This window comes from Condylostylus longicornis, unplaced genomic scaffold, assembly GCF_029603195.1.
Source record: "Condylostylus longicornis isolate FDR11 unplaced genomic scaffold, ASM2960319v2 ptg000038l, whole genome shotgun sequence".
In the NCBI taxonomy this organism is placed as follows: Eukaryota; Metazoa; Arthropoda; class Insecta; order Diptera; family Dolichopodidae; genus Condylostylus; species Condylostylus longicornis.
In genome coordinates, this window is record NW_026578007.1 from 114,529 (window position 1) to 133,835 (window position 19,307).

General features: G+C 28.9%; 2 protein-coding genes across 4 annotated transcripts; one reads left to right on the plus strand and one right to left on the minus strand.

Moving 5' to 3' along the window:
- Window positions 1–1,329: 1,329 nt before the first annotated feature.
- On the plus strand, window positions 1,330–18,692 carry LOC129609097 (endoplasmic reticulum-Golgi intermediate compartment protein 3). 3 transcript variants are annotated; one of them, XM_055520966.1, is made up of 5 exons: window positions 1,330–1,507; window positions 1,602–2,328; window positions 2,378–2,588; window positions 8,618–8,819; window positions 14,472–15,854. In XM_055520966.1, the coding sequence occupies exons 2-5, from the start codon at window positions 1,744–1,746 to the stop codon at window positions 14,473–14,475; spliced, it is 1,002 nt and encodes a 333-aa protein (XP_055376941.1). In that variant the 5' UTR covers window positions 1,330–1,507; window positions 1,602–1,743; the 3' UTR covers window positions 14,476–15,854. The 3 variants fall into 3 exon arrangements, with proteins under 3 accessions (XP_055376941.1, XP_055376938.1, XP_055376940.1); XM_055520963.1 differs by lacking the exon at window positions 14,472–15,854 and adding an exon at window positions 18,435–18,692 and having other exon boundaries at window positions 1,336–1,507; XM_055520965.1 differs by lacking the exons at window positions 1,330–1,507; window positions 14,472–15,854 and adding exons at window positions 1,542–1,601; window positions 18,435–18,692 and having other exon boundaries at window positions 1,735–2,328.
- LOC129609098 (reactive oxygen species modulator 1) lies at window positions 2,685–3,304 on the minus strand. Its single transcript, XM_055520967.1, has 3 exons — window positions 3,048–3,304; window positions 2,887–2,975; window positions 2,685–2,828 (listed from the first exon to the last, which is right to left on the minus strand). Exons 1-3 carry the CDS (start codon window positions 3,176–3,178, stop codon window positions 2,809–2,811), a joined length of 240 nt encoding a protein of 79 aa, XP_055376942.1. The 5' UTR covers window positions 3,179–3,304; the 3' UTR covers window positions 2,685–2,808.
- Window positions 18,693–19,307: the final 615 nt, after the last annotated feature.

A 19,307-nucleotide genomic window follows, 5' to 3' on the forward strand; every position in this document is an offset into this window, starting at 1 on the left:
CAAACACTATGACAGGTTACTATTACACGGGAACATTAACATGAGAAGGATCTTTCAGGACATTGAACCTGTCAGGAGACTTAAAAGAAGGAAGCCGCACGATTTGCTGATATAGCAGTGAGGAAACGGAATAGCGTATAAGATCGGGTAACATCACAGGATGCGTGCCCACCACCCCCAGATTCAAAAGTGAAAAATGAATTGCTAGATGGGTCACTCTGACTCAGTTGCAGTATTAACAAAGAAAAAAAAAAAAAAAAAAATGTGTGTATTACAAATTCATCCATGTATAATCCAGCTTGTATGTTGTATGAAGCATATATGTATATACATACGTATATTTTTAAAAATTTTAGATTGATTCCGTTGCTAATTTGTAATGTCCTTTAATATAAAATTTTTATAGAAAATAAAACAAGCTTATTTGATTCTTACATCTGTTTACATGACGACTTTTGCATCAATGGCTTGCAAATATACCATTATACTTGTGTACACACATACATATGAGACTGTCTACAGACATGCAATTTTTGATTTGCAATAGTTTGATTGATAACATTTATTTTGGGAAATAAATTTTATTGAAAATATATTTTTCAAAATTTATAAAAAATCAATCGATGCACAACTTCCTTATTGCCATTTAAAAGGGTACTGATGAAAGAAAAATCAAAATAAATTTGAAATCGAAAAATTTTCATAGGGTAAGTTTACTCTAAGCAAATTTTTTTTTTATTGGAAATCTACCAAAAACTTTTTTATATTGACGAAAATACATTTTAGATATTTTAAATAATCAGTGTTAACTTGATAAAACTAACACTAGTTAAAACTGAACTCTGCCAAAAAAGTTGTTTAATAAAAAATGTATATTCGGAAATTGTAGCATGCCTATAGTTCTAAAGTGTTGTAAAAATTTTGTTTATATACTAATATTATTCCAAGTTAGCAAAAAATCATAGTGCAGAAATAATAATTTGTCACTATTGTTTACATTCTTGTATATACATACATATGTACATATAACTACTATCATTTAATCAATAATCTACAAAAATAAAATTTTTAATTATTAAAGGTCAACTATAATTATATAAAAAAATATTTTTAAGATTTCAGTTAAAAACCTAAAAAGGAAAAATTAAATGCCTTTAACTGTTCATTTCTCTTATAATATACGAAAATAAAATAAAAAAAAATTTTAAGCAAACGAAAAGGCCCTTCATCTTCAATAGTTTTTTTCAAACTAAAATATAATTTGAATAGAAAATAAATTGAGGAAAATCATACGAATTATATTGACGTTGATCTGATTGAAGCAGTAACGGAAAATTTTATTTATTTAATGAGGTGGCCTTATACTTATCAGCGCAGTGTTTCAAGAATTTATCTACTTGTCTCGTGTTGAATTTTACTTTGACATTTTGATAAGCAATAATAAAATTTATTCTACTCTCTGTAAATTGTATCAAAAAAGCCAAGTTGACGTAAAATCTTATTTTTGGTAAACGTGCTTAGATATTTTGCTAAATTTTAATTTTTTCGTATCTTGGTTTACACATTGTATACAACTAAACAACTTGTCATTTAATTTTTAGGTTTTTAATTTGTTTTTCTTTTTGAAGTATTTACCGACATCTATTGAGATACAATTTGAGAGTATCAATTGACTATGGATTACATTATAATTTCTACATATAATTTTTTATTGCATTGACTTTAAATTTTTAGGTGCTAGACATGAGATTTATTAATATCCTAAAAAGGGTGGATGCATATCCTAAAACTTCTGAGGAGGTTAGTGTCAAAACATTAATTGGGGCTACGGTTACTATCATCAGTTGTACTCTAATTATATTTTTGGCATTTTCCGAATTTTGTGAATATGCAAGTCCAAGTATAGTGGAAGAATTATTTGTGGATACATCAAGAAAAGAGACTTTACGGATTAATTTGGATTTAAGAGTGCACAGCATAGGCTGCAATTTTTTATCGTTAGATGCAATGGATGCTTCTGGGGACCAGCACTTAAGAATTGAACAGAATATTTTTAAAACTCGCCTTAATTTAAATGGATCTCCAATACAAAAAGAAACACCTATAAAAGAGATAGTTCAGACTTCCGCCAAAAATTCATTCAATGAGACATGTGGTAGTTGTTATGGCGCAGAACATAATAAAACTCATTGTTGCAATTCTTGCGAAGAAGTTATGAATGCTTATATAGCAAAGAAGTGGTCTGTTCAAATTGACAAAATTGAGCAATGCAAAGGAAATTCTGAAAAATTTCTTAAAGAACCAAACCCAATTGATGAAGGCTGTCAAGTAAGCAATATGAAACACTTTTGTTTTTTATTTAGAACTTTTTTAACAGATAAAGGGATTTATTGAAGTTAATCGCATGTCAGGAAGTTTCCATATAGCGCCAGGAGCAAGCTTTTCAATAAGTCAGTTCCATGTCCATGATTTCCGATACACAGACATTAAATTAGCACATACTATAAATCATCTCTCATTTGGAGAAAAACTAGGGGAATTTGCGAACACCCATCCGCTTGACGGCTTAGAAGTCAATTCAAAACGTGGTAAGTGAAACATTATTAACTCTAATTTTTTAAGCAATAATAAAACTTCCCTGTGACACAATAACATTTGAACAACAAGTTTAATACTTTGATCTATTATGGTAATATTTTGCTGTTTTAATTGAAAGAAGATTAAATATTTCAATACATTTCTATATATATGTATGTATATTACTTGATGCAATTTAGTTTTAATATAAATAGATGTCTATGTTACGAGCTAACATCGGATACCAGTTCCTACAATATTGACATGTTGTTCAAAAAAAATAATACAATTTAAAATTATTTTTCTAACCTATTGCCATAAAAGTTCCAAATGTTCCACCACCTTGTAACATTACTTTGCCAACATTATTGATCAGCTCCCTCCCGCGGAGGCCATACCTATGAATATTAATATTAATTTAATGTTAAAGTTTATTGAAATTATTTGAAATTTACATATGGTAATCATACCTCAAAGCAGAAAACCCTCCAAAAAGAGCTCCACTGGCCATTCCTACACAAAAGCCGATGGTGAATCCCATTTTCATTTTGTCGAAGCATGTAGGACCTTGTTGGTTACCATAAACTCCAGGGACTGGCATTTAAAAATTTTGTTTATATATCCAATTTTTATCAAATGCAATTTATCAAATTCGTATCTCTTAAAAAAATTTTGTCAATTTTTTTGACATTTCATTAAGCATGTTATAAATTATAATAAACCTATCATTTTTTGTTGGATTACTAAAGATATGTCATTTTTATTTTAATTAATCGAAATTAAAATCGATTCTTCAAGTATGAAATTCACAATCATTCAATTTTATTGAAAATCTCTAATTTATTAGGTGCTATTTACATAAATGGTGAATGCAAAGAGAAATTTATTGTATCAAATTTTTACGCCACAATTTAATCTGAGCTGCGTTAGATAATTTCAATTTCATGTGCAAAATCAAACTTTGTAGATTTAAATTTAATTTTCTTTATGTATAACGCCACCTTTGGCTTTTAAAATTGGCATATGACAATATGAAAATAAATTGATATGTATATGATTATATTTAAACCGAGAAAAAAGTTTCATCACTTTGTCGCAAAGAGAAAAAAAACTCTACCTTGTCGCAAAGAGAAAAAAAACTAATTCAAAAAAAGGAAATCAAACGGCGAAGTTGAAAAATAGGTTTCAACAAATATTTATCAAACCTAAATAAAAATTTTTTAGTTATACACAAAAATTTTCTCATAAAATATAAAAGAGAAATTCAAGAATTGTTTGTTGTGAATTCATTTTGTTTATTTCATTTTATTTATGATTAAAAAGTTTTGAAAAATAAAACCTTCTGACATAACTAAGAAGCATATTTCGTAACTATTTGTTCTTTTTTTGTTTTTAATACAGGTGTTAAAAATCATCGAAAGACAAAGATAGCAGGATCTAAACAGTCATCAGACCTATCCAACATTCTGGGCCTTTAACCCAACTTAAAACACATCTAGATGGTCATAAACTATCAAAACTAATCAAACTGACTAACAATTAGTTTTGTTCTATGGTTTTTTTGTGTCTACATACCGCGAACGAAGGCACGGAAGAGCTGTAACAGTACTTTAGGTTAAATCGGGAAGTCTAGTTTGTTTCAGTCTTTTTGTCAAAACCTTTTCCGCTATAAGTCGAGACGCCTCGACATTTTTTTTTTTTTCTCCTTTGTTCACTCCCTTGGGGAGCATAGGGCTTCCACATAGCCTCTCCATCTCACTCGGTTGCGGGCCAGATGTTTTATTTGTGCCCAGGTCTTGCCGCTTTCGATGATTTATTTGTCTATTGTTCGACGCCAAGTCATTTTCGGCCTTCCAACTTTACGTTTCCCTTGTGGATTCCACTCTAATGCTTGGCGCGATATCGCAGCCTGTGGTCTTCTTAGCGTGTGCCCCAACCAGCGCCATTTCCTTCTTTTTATCTGTAGCAATGCGGGCTCTTCACCTGCGAGCTTCCACAGCGCAGCATTTGATATTCTTCTTGGTCAGAAGGCTCCGCATATTTTTCTGATGCACTTATTAATGAATACCTGAACACTATTAATGCTGGACTGATTTGCGTGCCAGGTTTCACTCCCATACAACAGTATCGGCTTTATACAAGTTGCGAACAGCCTTAATTTGGTTTTTCTGCTCAGCCCAGACGATCTCCACGCAGTCCACATTCTTCCAAATGCTGCTCTAGCCAGCCTGATTCTATTCAAGATGTCTTTTTCTGTACCCCCTTGAGTAGTAATTATACTACCGAGGTAATTGAATTTATTTACATCTTTTCGACATTTACATGTTCCAAATGCGTCTTATGTTTCGTGGCACAGTTCGTTGTTTTCTCATTTACTTGGGGGCCATGCAGATCCTTATGAATGTCACTATTACGCACACACCAGGGAGCACCTACCATATTACGAGGGACTTTTTGCTGGGAAGTTTGTATTTGTTTGATGTTTGCTTGCTTGGCACAACCCCGTTGCTGCAAGCCATACGACCTTATAGGCTTTATTATTTGGGTATATATCAAAATCTTATTGCATGTTGTCAATCTAGATTTACGAGCCGTAGTTTTATCTGCATTTGTTTTCTAATTTTCCTTTTCTTTTCATGTTCTTTCCATCTGACCTTGGCATCCAAGGTCATACCTAAGTATTTTGCTGTGTTTTGGATTGATATTTTAACACTATTCAAGTTCAATTGCGGTGGGTTTACTAAATTTTTGTTTTGTGAATTTTATATGTATTGTATATAAAGCACGTATAATATGGACCCAGAATACTGGTTTAAAGGCAGAGCATTTATTATACCCTAATTTCCCTAAGCGTGGTGTACTCCCCATCCTATTTGGTTCGAAAAAGAATGTCAGATAAATATAATTCAAATAGCGCAATGGTATCAATTTCTTAAGTTTAATTAATAAACCAAATCTTAATGTCGCACCAAATCTTATTGAACGCCTGGGCCATATTGAAAAATATTTTCGAAAACTTTTACCTTTTTCGAATACATTTGCCGTTTTCGCAATATTTTTATCTAGGGCTCCAATCCACATATTTGAGGTTATAGTCTGTTTTCAGTAAGAATTTATTAAACTCACGCGCATAGGACATCCCTAAAAATATTCTTTTTTAATGTTAACAAGTTGAACTTTGTTTTTTGGATTCTTCATTATGCGTTAAGGTTTCCTTAATTTAAAAAAATATTAACTGCTCTTAAATGGATACCTGACTAAGTTGCCCTATGGTACATATATATAACATCTAAATCCTACCCCAAGTGTGTTTCTGACAACAGACATACACCGATATTTTTTAGGCTCTAAGGAAAGCCTCCAATTCGTGCTTTCTACCTACCAACTTATTTTTAATTTAGGCACCATTAGCGTTCTACGTACCAACTCGTATTTTATTTAGCTACATTTTTTTACGAATCACTTAAATAACGTTAGTATATCCGTTCTCATTTGTAGTTAATCTCATTGACATTTCGACAATTCTTGATTCTACCGTGCAGAAATTCTTCTTGATTCTACCGTGCTGCAAGACATGCATTTTGCTATTGTAAATTTTTTTGGTTATAAATTTTCTGTAAATTTGCCTGTAAATTTTCTACCTTATGTGACGTAAAAGCAATAATCGTTCTTGGGTCTTTTCATGATTACCGAGAATCCGTTTAGGCCCATTTTTTTTTAATTTTCCTTTTTTGTAATTCCTTAGCTAATAAACAGCCTTGGTAACTAGCAGGATGTGCCTCTCTGAAGTTTGCACATCTGCTGTAGCAAAACCTATTCAGCAAAATCTGTGGATGTCCGAAAATCTGGCAGCTCTCGCATTGCAAAAGAGATCTATTACTTTTAAGGGCCTCAACTTTTACTTTCATTTACTGAAGATATTCTATTTTATATATCTTATTTATGTCTTCGGTATAATCGAAGAACAACATGAAAAGCGGAAACTTTTTAATAGTACTTATGCAATTTTAATTTGTTTTTTTAATTTTATTGTGACATCTACACATTTGAATCTCCCTTGGATAAGTTTGCAATTAATATCCTGTGGCTCAAATGATGGATGTCGGTTTCTGACCATCACTTTAATTGGCTTTTAAGTTTAGTATTTTTTTAAGTTTATTTTTTTTAAGTTTAGTATTTTTCATTAGTGGATATTTCTCTACTTAAGTGCTATTCATTATACTGGTGCTAGTTCAATTTCTCTTAGCTTTTTACCTGTTTGAGTTTTTTTTTTGATTTTAACTGACTAATCATGTATCTCGCTTTTTTACTCACTTTTTATTCACTTTGAAATCAGAATTCTCCGTTTCTCTAATGGACATTAAATTTTTTCAATAAGATTGTTTGTTTTTTCAATTAGATTTTTGCATTTTTTCTCAAAATATCGACTGAACGTCTCACTTTCATAAACAAATGAATAAATTTTGTATACATTTCAGAAAAAACGAGATACGCAATACAAAATTATTCTTCTGACTCGAAAATTACATTATATAAATATGTGCAATTCACATAAGGTAAAAAATTTACAAATCCACTTTTCTGATATAGCGAGCTTTTTACATTAATAGTTCAGTGGTTTTACTTTTGTTGTTTTCTTTAAACTTTCTTTTTTTATAACCTTCTATGATCTTTAAGTGATGTTTTATTTTTCACTGGCGATTACTCTGAAAGTCTTGAACATTCAGCTAAGCTGTCGCCGCCAGTCGTGATTTCTATCTACTTTTTGGTAGATGTTCCTACCACATTTATATTCTTATATCGGAAATTTCATACTTAGCTATAAGATATATGGCTACTAACCCAGTACAGGAAGCCATTCCATTCTGCCTGGACTTTGTTCGGATTTTAGTGGACCACAAGCATGCCTGCTGTTGATATTTATATCCTACAACAGACCGGGTGGTTGACAGCTTTACGATTTTAAAATTTTTCAAAACACTAATTTTACTTTAAAAATTTGGAAAAACTTAAAACATTGAGAAAATGCCATCATTTTATCTCATTTTTTCTCAAAAAGTGTTATATCAGACTCTGCATGCTAAACCTTTATAAATTTTTTCAAGTTTTATAAAAGTGTTGAAAAATTTTCTTATATCAGCCCGACCTTATAGACTAGCACTACTACTAAAAAAAATATATTTCACTCAAAATTGAAAAACTTGATTTTCAAATTTTTAATTCCCCTTGTGGTCTAGGACAAATATCGCCAAAAGACATTTGACCCATAAAAGAATATTTTATTTTTATGATGAGACTAATTATATTACAAAAATAATGGCAGTTTTCAAAAAAATTCATTCGAAAATTAAGAAACATTTCAATTTTGTCAGTTTTTTGCTAACTAGTAATAACAACCACAAAAACTCACTACAAATTTTTCACTTTGTGTACAATGACTCCAGCTGAATATGTTACAATTTTTAACGATATGTACGCATTATATATCAGTTGTTTTGCTTTCACTGGGACGGTGCTTGCTGTTAGGCATATTAAAGAGAATAATACTTTTTCTAACTGTTTGATGTGCTTATTCCATTTTAGATGTTAACCTATGCAGATGCCTAGATTGTTAGACTTCAAGATAAATTAAGCGCAACTGAAATTAACTTAAAAAGTTAATTTTGCTGAAGTTATCAGAACTTTGTAAAAACTTTAAAAAATTTTGTAGTTTCATTTCTTTTTTCTTTTAAACAAAATATTAAAAAAATTTTCTCCAACTTTTCTGATACATTAAAATATGTTTTTAATAAATTATAATTATTGCAAGAAGAGAAAATATCGTGTAATTTATTATAATATTATTAAATTAATAAATTAAAGGATATAAAATTTGAGAAGATTATTATCTTCTCAAATTTTAAAAAGATATATTATTATTATTAAATGTAAAATATTTAAATTTAAGGATTTAAAATATATAATTAAAGACAGACAAAATAAATTTAATTTCGTCTGTTTGTAATTAAAATTATTATCATTATTATACTTTTTATTGCAGATGGAAAAAGTCAAATGTATAACTATTATATAAAAATAGTTCCCACCATGTACAAGAAGAATCATACTCATATAATAAACACCAATCAATTTTCTGTTACTAGGCACAAAAAAGTTTTAAATGATAACGAAAAGGGCATGCCAGGGTTATTTTTTAGTTACGAATTTTCACCACTGATGGTTAAATATTCCGAAGAAAAAAGGTGAGTTTAATAACTAATTTGTAGTTTCGTTACATTTTGTTTTGTTTATTTTGTGCTTACGAAATTATTTAATAACTTACTGCATGCTACTTCATGTCTAAGTTTGAAATGTTTCAACAAGTTGAGTGTCAGTGACATGTTCTAAACTCTATTTGGAACAAGTAACTGATACAAAGCCAATTTGATTCTACCCAAAAAATTTGTTGTACGTTGATAGTTCAAATCTTCCTGTTAGAAAGCACTTGATCCACTAGGTTAGAGTTAAGTTAGGGTTACGCGACTATCATAAGATATTTATTCATAAGTCATCCGCCGGATTCCCAAAATAACTCGCCTTCACAAGAACCAGCACGATCTTTGCAAGAACAGGGTAAGGTCCCTGATATTTACATTCATCAGGCCCGCAGTCCGTAAAAGAAAATGGCCCAAGGCATCTGCGCCTGTCGGAATTCAAACCAAATCAATTTCGAGCTGATCTGCCTGGTTGTTGATGAAGATGCTGGTTCCCATACCTAGGATACCATGATGCCGACCTGCCAACGCATAACCTTGCTTATCACAATCACCTCCGCCTGAAGGGCGCTGCAATGGTCGTACCATCAAGTATTAACGAAACCACGCTTGGAACTTTGTATTTTGTACTGTAGATGACCATCTCAGTCTTCTGCAAGTCCATTGTTTACTCGCAGTCAGTAAGCCAGCCGCAGACGAGATTTGAAACTCTCTGAGTTAGCCCATTTAAGACACCTAGGTGCTTCCTGGAGACAGCCACTACGATATTATCAGCGTAAGCAACCACCTAGTAGTCCTCATCTTCCAGACGTAACAAAAGTTGATTTACTACAAGATTCCGGAGAAGAGACGAGAGCACGCTCCCTTGGGCATTGCCTTATATAACACACCGCTGAACACACAAACCCCCAAAATGCGCTTTTGATTTGTGAATTGAACGTTAATCAGCAGATCCAAAGATTCCGCAACAGAATTTGTTTAGTTGCTCTCAGAAGCCGTGAGGTGACTTGCCACGACTGGGAAATCGCCGCTGTAAAATAGCCTGTAATTGTGCGTCCTGAGTCCACAGATTCAGAGACATACTCTGGTGGCATTGGCCAGTTTGACTGTAGCCGTGCGTGTATGGTTAAGTTAAACTCCCACACCATTTTTACGTTTTTTAAGTTGCTCAAGTCTGTTTAACTTTTTTTTCAAAATGGAAATTTTTTTGTTTAGAGAAACTTTTTTCAAATAGGCATTTTATTTAAGCAGCATTTTCGGCCAGCATCATTTTCATTTCTAAATTCAGAGAATATAATTTTTGAGTAGAAATACCATTTGCAGAAACATCATTACAACAAAAAGAGCTTTTGATATTGAAGCAACATCATCAGCAACTGAGAGGGATTTAATTTGCAAGTGTGATGTAGTCTGCAATAGGTTATTATTGATATTGGTGATACCACATTTTACCCTCCCAGCAGGTAGTTTAGAAGAATTAATGAGAAGAAAAAATGTTGTCACCAGAGAGAGAGTGCAAATGCAAAGAGGAACACGTGGTGCATTTGAATGGATTTTTGTTTTTTTGATAAAATTCGACTACCACCGAGTAGAGTTTAGCGCATTCAGCGTGCAAAAATCTCTTGCATTGAACTGATAGCCGATTTCTCTCAACTCTTTCTTTGCATTCACAAGATAAGAATCCTTTGGAACTGACAAATCTAAAACAATTATAAACCCACAGTAGTTAAATATTACAATTTACGTATATACGTTATCAATATATTATAATAGTGTATAAAACTTTCATTAATTTTTTTCTTCTTTAAGCTTTTTCTTTTTTTACTTTTTATTTTTAGTATTATTATTTTAATGCTAAGAAACAGTATTAGCAAAGAAGTGTTAAGTCTTCAACACTTCGAAGTAAACAGAAAATGAAGATTATACATTAATATAATAATAATAGATTTATACATTAATATAAATAAAAGTGAATAAATGGGAAATAAGTAAATTCAATATTAAACATTTACTTTATCGGTGCAGTTAATTCTAATATTGATAATATTTTCCGAGTATTTAAAATGAAAGTGCATAAAGGTGGCTTTTTTATTAGATCGAATTGTTTTCTGTTTTACTAATTAACTTAAGACTATAACAATTCTTATTTTGTTAATTTTTTTTTTTAATTTCAAAATATCTTTTTTAAGTATATGTGCTTATTGCTTTAATTATTTATAATATATTACATTATAGATTTGGGAAAAAAATATATAAAACATCCATTTTAGTCATTATTTATTTATTATAAAAAAACCTACTTTAAAACTTACTTTACTCTAACCTAACTTAAATTACCTTAACCTATAAAATATTACACGTCATGTTGAGGTTACAATATCTTAGTTCGGCCAGAAATAAGTAAGAGAGATTGAATTCAAAATTTTTGATTAGATTTCGTACGTACACCGGAATTAAATTTTTCAGAAATTGAAAATTTAAAAGGGACTTTTTTCTTTTTGGCCCAAAATAATCACTAAAACAATAAAATCCAAACGTAAAAAAAAAAAAATAAAAAAATAAAAATTTTAAAATTTGAGAATTTAAAAAACAATATTAAATAGTTTTGAAAAAAAAATGATGCTGATGAATTTGAAAGAGCCATTTTAAAAGCTGGCATTTTTTATAGCGGCACATCATAACTGAATATTGAAAATGGCTGCTAAAAAACCATTACTTAAAGCCTGTTCCTTTTCATGTTTTTGACATTGGTTTTCTTCTATAAAATAGGTTGTAGAAATCTGAAACTTTTCTAGCTTTTAGATACTAATAAAAATTTTTTTCCAAATCCACCCCCACAAGTTTTCATCTTTCGAAATATGTAAAAGTCGCATTATTTGTAGCATATATTTCCGAAATTCCAAGTTTTTTCAAATTTCTATGAATGAAAGCTCACAACCAATGACGCGATCAATCCTTGAATTCGATAATTATGTTAATACCTGCAGTTTTTCTTAAAGCGATATTCTCACTTGGAAAAATGCTACTTTACAAACTATTTGAAGTTTGAACCAACTTTATTAATTTTTTTAGTTACTTTTAATAAAAGAACTTTTCAATTTGTAAATAATTTACTTTGTGCGTAAAAAATAAATATGTGTGAGTGCCTACACATACTATGATAAAATGTGAACATAATAACGCAGTCAGTACTTTTAATAATAAAAAAAAAAGCATGGTGTCTTTTTGAAAAAAAAATGTTGAAAATCAAATCATATGGACTGAATAATATGATTTCAAGATTTAAAAATTTTTAAATTTTTAGAAAAATTTTTGAATTATGTATTTATTATAAGTATATATTGTTATACGTAATTCTAAAAAAAATATTTGTATTTGTATTTTTCATAAATATACGCACACATGAACACCTTTTTATTAAATTTTTTTTTTTTTAAGAGAAATTTCTATTTTTCAATTTTTTAAAAATAATATTGGTTTAAGTCAGAAATTACAATTTTACTATTTTGTTTTTGTACCTACTTGAATACCCTCATATATTTTGCAACTTTCAGTATATTTTTTTTTAAAACTGAAAAACAAAAATTTCACATCCAAAAAATTGAAAAAAAAAAATTTAAAAAGCTGAAAAGTAGAAAAATAAAATAAACACGTTTATCTCTGTTAGGAATGTACATATCAAATATTAAATCCGTTCTATATATTTCTAGAATCAAATCAAAAGCCTTGTGTGTGGCCTTCTATTATAGTGATATAACATACGTTTGGTTTTGAATGAGTCCTTTCGAATCTAAATATTTTTTTCTAAATATTTTTCATCTAAATTTTTTTTTTCAACTAGGTGAAAAAATCTCGAAAGATGAAGGACGGTGCTACTTGCCTTTTCCCTCCGACAGTGGGGGAGCGTGACTCCTACATTAAAAGATCACCTAAACTCTAAACGGATAAAAGTGGTCCTACAGACCAACTATTACCTCCGCGCTAACTTGGTTTTTCCGTACAGGAATTAAATACCTTCTACAAGAAAATTGGTATTTTGTGTAAATAAACTATTTTTAGCAACCTGTCAGTCTGTGTGTGCACGCGTCTCTCTCAAGTTAGACGAACCAATTTTGATGGAATTTTATATGTAACTTTATTTCGACTATGGCACGGATTGATCAACTTTTGGGGTATATCAGGCCCCGTGAACTGGTCTTTTTTTTCGGGCTTGTTTTACATTTTTGATCATTTTAAGGTAAATATTCAACAGATTTATTAATATTTAAATTAGGGGTGTTAAAGTAATGAATCTATAAATTTTTTGGAAAGATCAGAAAGCTCGGAAAGTGATATATCTACCGAACGAATTGATTGAATTTCTTGAAAATCGATATTTGAGTTCTGATTTATTACCGAAGCTAACTGACGAACTGGCAGAATTCGGGTTGCTCAAAGCGCAACTCGACTAAGAGTTTCTCTAATATACATTTTTCTAGATATGTTAACTTAAGGCTTACCAACGCCCTAAAAATTGGAAGGAAGTATTTAACAGCCATTTTTACAATATTCTGTAACACTTTCACTTAACTAGAATTGATTGAATTTCTTGAAAATTAATATTTGAGTTCTGATTTATTACCGAAACTAACTGACGAACTTGCAGAATTCGGGTTGCTCAAACCGAAACTCGACTAAGAGTTTCTCAAATATACATTTTTCTATATATGTTATTTTAAGGCTTACTAACGCTCTAAAAATTGGAAAGAAGTATTTAACAGCCATTTTTACAATATTCTGTAACACTTGCACTTAACTAGACAATATACATTGCGATTGATTATGTGCTGACCACACATAAAAAATTTTTTTAAATCGTTTTGTTCTAGTTTTTTGTTATAATTGTTCCTTTATGACGGATTGCAGTGCAACCACATGGCAGGTAAAACTAGGTAACACAAAAAATTATAGAGTTTTATTTATTTTTAACAGTGAATTTATAAGCATTTTTTAAATTTTTGATGTTTCGATGTTGTTTTTCTTTTGGACCTCAGGTTGCAGGAATCTAAAATTTTAGCAGTTTTTAGACATTATTAATACTTCATTTCGTTAGAAGAAAATTTTTTACACCTCTACTTCTTCTCAAATTATCGCCTATCGAAATTTGTAAAATTTGAGTTTTTGGTATCTAATATTTCTAAAACTGCAAGCTTTTTCAAATTTTTTAAATGCAGAAAGCTAACGGTAAGTTCCGTGCTAATGTCTTTATATCTAACAAGTCCCAATGCTAAGTGTCTCTCTTTTTAGATACTGTTAGATTTTTATATTCATACTGGCAACAACATAAATACATTGTAACTTATGTTATTCAGCATAATGCAACTCTCTTTCCTCCTACAAAACATAATAATTCATTATTTCAAAATACTTTGTATACATTATATATGTTAAAACATAAATCAATTATGTACGCATATTTTTTTGCTTCTCAATAAACTATCATACAGCACACACGTACTAAATATGTATATTATAATAAAAATAAAATATATTTAACATAGCTTATGGAAGCAGGTAGATGAGAAGTGTGAATATAAAAGTATTCTTAAAAATTTTTAAACCAACAATTTATAAAACGTTTTATTTTTTATAAAATTTTAGTTAACAAATTTTTGAGAGATGACTTGTAATAATGCAATAAAAATTAAATATTTGACCATCGATACCTATGACACGTGGAAGGTCTACATGGAATCGTTATGATGAAGAATGACCTGTGGGATTATGTAAGCGGAAGTATCAAGAAACCAGTTGCGAAGCCTGAAGAATCCAATAAGAAGATCATAAAATGGGAGTGTTTAGACAAAAGGGCTAAAGCTGATTTAGTATTGAATATACATTCGTCGTTTTTAAAGGAAATTAATATGTTATCAGATTTTCGCTATCTTATTTAGCTTCGTAGATACGCCGATGTCATTTTGATTCACCTCCACTTAAAATTCGATTTGGGATGCATATTGGTCCATATCCAAAATTGTTGGTGTATGGATCAAATTTTCATATAAATTTCTGGAAAAATTTTTGAGTGCTATAATGATCCATGTCATACAAAATTTTACAAAAAAATTTTTTTGTATGACATGGATCATTGTAGCACATAAACTGTAAAACATAATTAAACAATCCAATTTGGCTATTTACACAGTTCCAAAATTTTTTTCCGGTAAATTATTTTTTAATTTATTTACCTTACTTGTTTTTTCACATACTTAACTAAATAAAAAATATTTTAAGGACTTTTAAAAGCATTAGATAGCTCTGTTCTTATATTTCAAGGAGTGCTTACAAAAAACCGTGTAGAAATTTTACTTTTGCTAAATGTTTGTAAACCTGAAACAAATTTTTATTATTCTCCTTATAAAATGCCAGTTATTTCAAATATTTGAAAGTCTCTTCTTACAAAATGGAATAATAACGAGAATGTCCGCTATAAATTCATCTATTAATTAAATTTTGTTGTTATGGCACTGGTCCTTTAACTGAATGGTTCAAAGCTCAGTCAAGTCACTATAAAAATTATATTCAATATTATATAGCTTTATGTATAACCTATAAAAATAAAAAAAATAATATTAACTAATTGCCATATTTCAATAATATTCAATATTAAAAAAAGTACCAGCAAAATAAAAACAATAAATATAAATAACCTTAAATATCTAATATTAAGAAAAAATTACGGTAGGTTCGTCACCTACTTAGTAAACCCAATGACGTCAGAAACTTGTTCATGGTTATATACAATAATCATACACCAGCCCTATGCTCCTCCTAGGTGCGAAGTAGGATAAAAAAAAATTTAATTTTGTTCTTCTAAATGCAAAAATTGAGAACTCAATATTGTTTTTCTTTGGAATAATTTGAAAAACATCAGTTTCATTTACGATTCGTCATTAACTACTTGAGTTTATAGACGACACTTAATATATGATTGAAGTACTTTTTTTATCACTTCTTATGTTCATTTTTTGAACAGATATACAGCAATCCCTCCTATAACGTAACCTCTTACTATATAATTTCGATATATGTAAATTTTATTTTTCCTACTATTTTCACTTAATGTAATTTTTACCTCGTTTTACGTAATTTTAAAATAATTTAATATGCAATAATCTATTTTTTTTTTCATTTAAATTTTTTTCTTTACCAGCAGACAACTTACTAGTTTAGGCAAATATCAAGTACATACATACATATGTATGTACATACATATTAGTCATATTAGTTTAGTTGGACTATAATGTAATTTCACTTAACGTAAAAATTTTTCGGTCCCAAAAATTACGTTATAGGAGGGATTGCTGTAGTTGAGTATTATGCGTCAGTATAAGCCTTTCGCTGACAAATTCAAATTATACATTATACAGAAAACGCCTGAACATTGCTGTCCTTTAATGTTCAAATCTTTTAAATACAAATAAAAATGTTTCAGTCAACCTTTACAGATATAAATTGTAAATATTCCCAAAATCTTTAACGTCAAAATTTTGTTTTCAGTGTGCAAACTGTTCGACGTATAAAACTTTTACGGACAGAAATGTAGTAAACTTTTTCCCCGTAATTTTTTTTAGATTTAAAATAATTTCTTATTTTCACGATATAATATTTTTTTAAAAATCAAAATAAAACTCCAAAAGTTATTTATGTATATAAAAATATTTTTAGGTATTTTTAGATGTAATAATATAGAAGGATAGTGATAATTGTTTTTTCTTCATATAAACTCTATAAATTTTTTTAAAAATCATAAAATGAAAATGAGAGTTTTAAAGGAAGAGCTTTTTTCCTCGTAGGGTAAGTTAACTCAAGGTATGGAAAGTACTGCAGTGGCAAGTCGAAAATATAATTATTGAAAGAATAAGTATTGAATATCAATATGAATACATAGTAAAAAAAAATATGAAAAGGGAATCAGAAAATGATATCTAAAATACAATTAAATATTATTTTACCAATACAAAGTTTATATATATGTACTTTAAAATTTTACCTCAATTTTTACTTGAGAAAAATTTTAAAAACTTAATATATAAATTATCTGAGTAAAAAAAATATTAAAATGTTTTGGAAAAGACAATTATATATTTTTATAACCGGACTTGAATATTTTTTTTATTTTTAAAAAAAATTGTACCTTAGTAAATGATTCAAAAATTCCGATTGTAAAATGATGTAACGATTGTCAAATTTTTGTCCGTTTGCGTTTAGTATTAAGATAGGCCATCATACACAGGCAAGCCCCTTTTATAAATAGATTACTCTTATTTACCTGCTAATAAAATATGAAAGGAGAGCACAAATAAATTTTGCAAGCACTAAATATAACATGTTTAACCTAGTTTTAAAATAATTATGAGCAGAAAAAATTGTTTGCAAGTAGGTACATACATATTTATTTTTAGCAGCAAAAACTAATTGAAATAGAATTAAAAGAACTTATAGAATTTGAAACAATTCTATAAGTATCTTTTAATTAACTGAAATGAGGTAATAATTCATTGTTCAACAAATTGTTGAAATTGAAATGTACCACATTATATTATTTTCATTACCATTTTTGTTGGCGGGAATTACGTATCGTATTGACATCGTATAGAAAAAACAATGCGAATTTAAATTATCAAAATTGCACTTTATTTATTTATAATTCAAAAGTTTAATTAATTTACTTAACTTAAGATTTATTCTGATCCTGTTCGTTTTATTTCTACAGTATTTATACATATTTTGTGTTAGTTCAGCAATTTTATTTGAACAAAGAAATTATAAAAGTTAGGTAACAATATATAAGCAATAAATCGGAATACTTAGTAAAAAAAATTGAGTATTGGGATTTGTTAGATAAAAAGACATTATTCGTGTCATCAAAAAACATAATTATTTTTATTAACTCTAAATGCTATAATAACTTAAAGTTGAGCATTATGTTAACAGCTCTTTAAATTTATTTTTCATTTATTTCAAAGACTGCATAAAACATGCTAAATGCATGCAATCTTTGAAATAGTTTGGTATATGAATGTAAGTAATTTATTAGTGTAGTAGATATAGTACATAGATTGTTTTTAAAAACAGTATTTTCACTTGATCCACCATTAGTTTATTCATTTTCATACATTTATTCATGTTATTCATTTACACTATTGAACTATTACTGTAATAAACTATTATTGTCATAAACTACAATATTTAGTAATATTTATTTATTTATCTATTTTTTGGGAATTATTTTTTTCGCATATCTGGAGCATATATTGAATTTTACTGGACATTCTTCAGTTTTTCTAGAATTATCAAAAGTCTGAGTCCACACGCAGCCTTTTATGTTACACATAAATTTTCAAAACACGTATATTTTTAAAATTATTATTTTTGTAAGACGTATATGTACATACGAGTATGTATGTATGTATAATGTTATGATAGTTTTTCATATTTAAAAATTCTATTGAATAATTTTAATTTTTCATTGAATTTATTAAAAGAATAATTATAAATATATTCCACTAAGCTATTTTTCTTCGTAAATTTTTATATGAAAAAATTTAATTTTTTTTTCAGATCATTTGGCCACTTTGCTACCAATTGCTGTTCTATTCTGGGAGGAGTTTTTACAGTAGCTGGAATATTTGCTAATATATTACAAAATATGTTTGATTTATTAAAACATAAATTATTACATGGCAAATTAAATTAGTGTAATTATTTCTTAAAATATTACGAAGCGAACGTTTTATATAAATAAAAGAAAAATAACATAAGTTAAGATTCAAGTTTCTGAAAATTTTTGCAATAAAAATTTTTTACAATACTGCATAAGTTGAATTATTTATTTAGTAATTTTCATTTTTAGATAATAGAAGGAACTTGTACAAAAAGTAAAAGAGACCTTACATTATTAAAAAAATTTTATTTAATATGTTGGGAGGGGCAAAATCAGAATTCATAATTAAAATCCATAATAGTAAGCTAACTAATTTGAGCTTGCTCTCGTGGGGAGGAAAAAGAAAATAATCATCATCATTAAGATAACCCAAATCTTAAAAAATGTCCTTAAATTGACTTAATTCTATTAATATGAGCATTGTTATATGGTGACCGTACTTACGCAGCGTATTTGATATAAAAACGCACAAGAGAAGAGCACAACAAACGATTTGAAAATGTACGAATTTTTAAACTTTTTAGAGCATAGTTTATTAAATCCCAATAAAGATAAGAATAAATAATGGAAATTTCTTCATACAGCTGCAGAACAGATGGATGACGTAATGAAAGGAACCAGTTATAGGTAAAAATATTAAAAAACTTTTTTCCTCGAACTGCACTCGAACCAGTGACTTATTGCTTTCTAAGCGGAAGCTCAACCAGCTGAGCTACAGACGCATGAGCAAATTGCCGACAAATTGTTCTCCACATTGCTTTATATTGTAA

What these genes read in the sequence shown, in the direction of transcription:
- LOC129609097 (XM_055520963.1), top strand. Translation starts at nt 1,744, where the DNA reads ATGAGATTTATTAATATCCTAAAAAGGGTGGATGCATATCCTAAAACT. An exon ending in AGAAGTCAATTCAAAACGTG is followed by an intron (nt 2,589 to 8,617) that starts GTAAGTGAAACA and finishes TTTTTATTGCAG; the next exon opens with ATGGAAAAAGTCAAATGTAT. An exon ending in AAATATTCCGAAGAAAAAAG is followed by an intron (nt 8,820 to 18,434) that starts GTGAGTTTAATA and finishes TTTTTTTTTCAG; the next exon opens with ATCATTTGGCCACTTTGCTA.
- LOC129609098 (XM_055520967.1), bottom strand. Translation starts at nt 3,178, where the DNA reads ATGCCAGTCCCTGGAGTTTATGGTAACCAACAAGGTCCTACATGCTTC. An exon ending in GGAGGGTTTTCTGCTTTGAG is followed by an intron (nt 2,976 to 3,047) that starts GTATGATTACCA and finishes TAATATTCATAG; the next exon opens with GTATGGCCTCCGCGGGAGGG. An exon ending in TGGAACTTTTATGGCAATAG is followed by an intron (nt 2,829 to 2,886) that starts GTTAGAAAAATA and finishes TCAATATTGTAG; the next exon opens with GAACTGGTATCCGATGTTAG.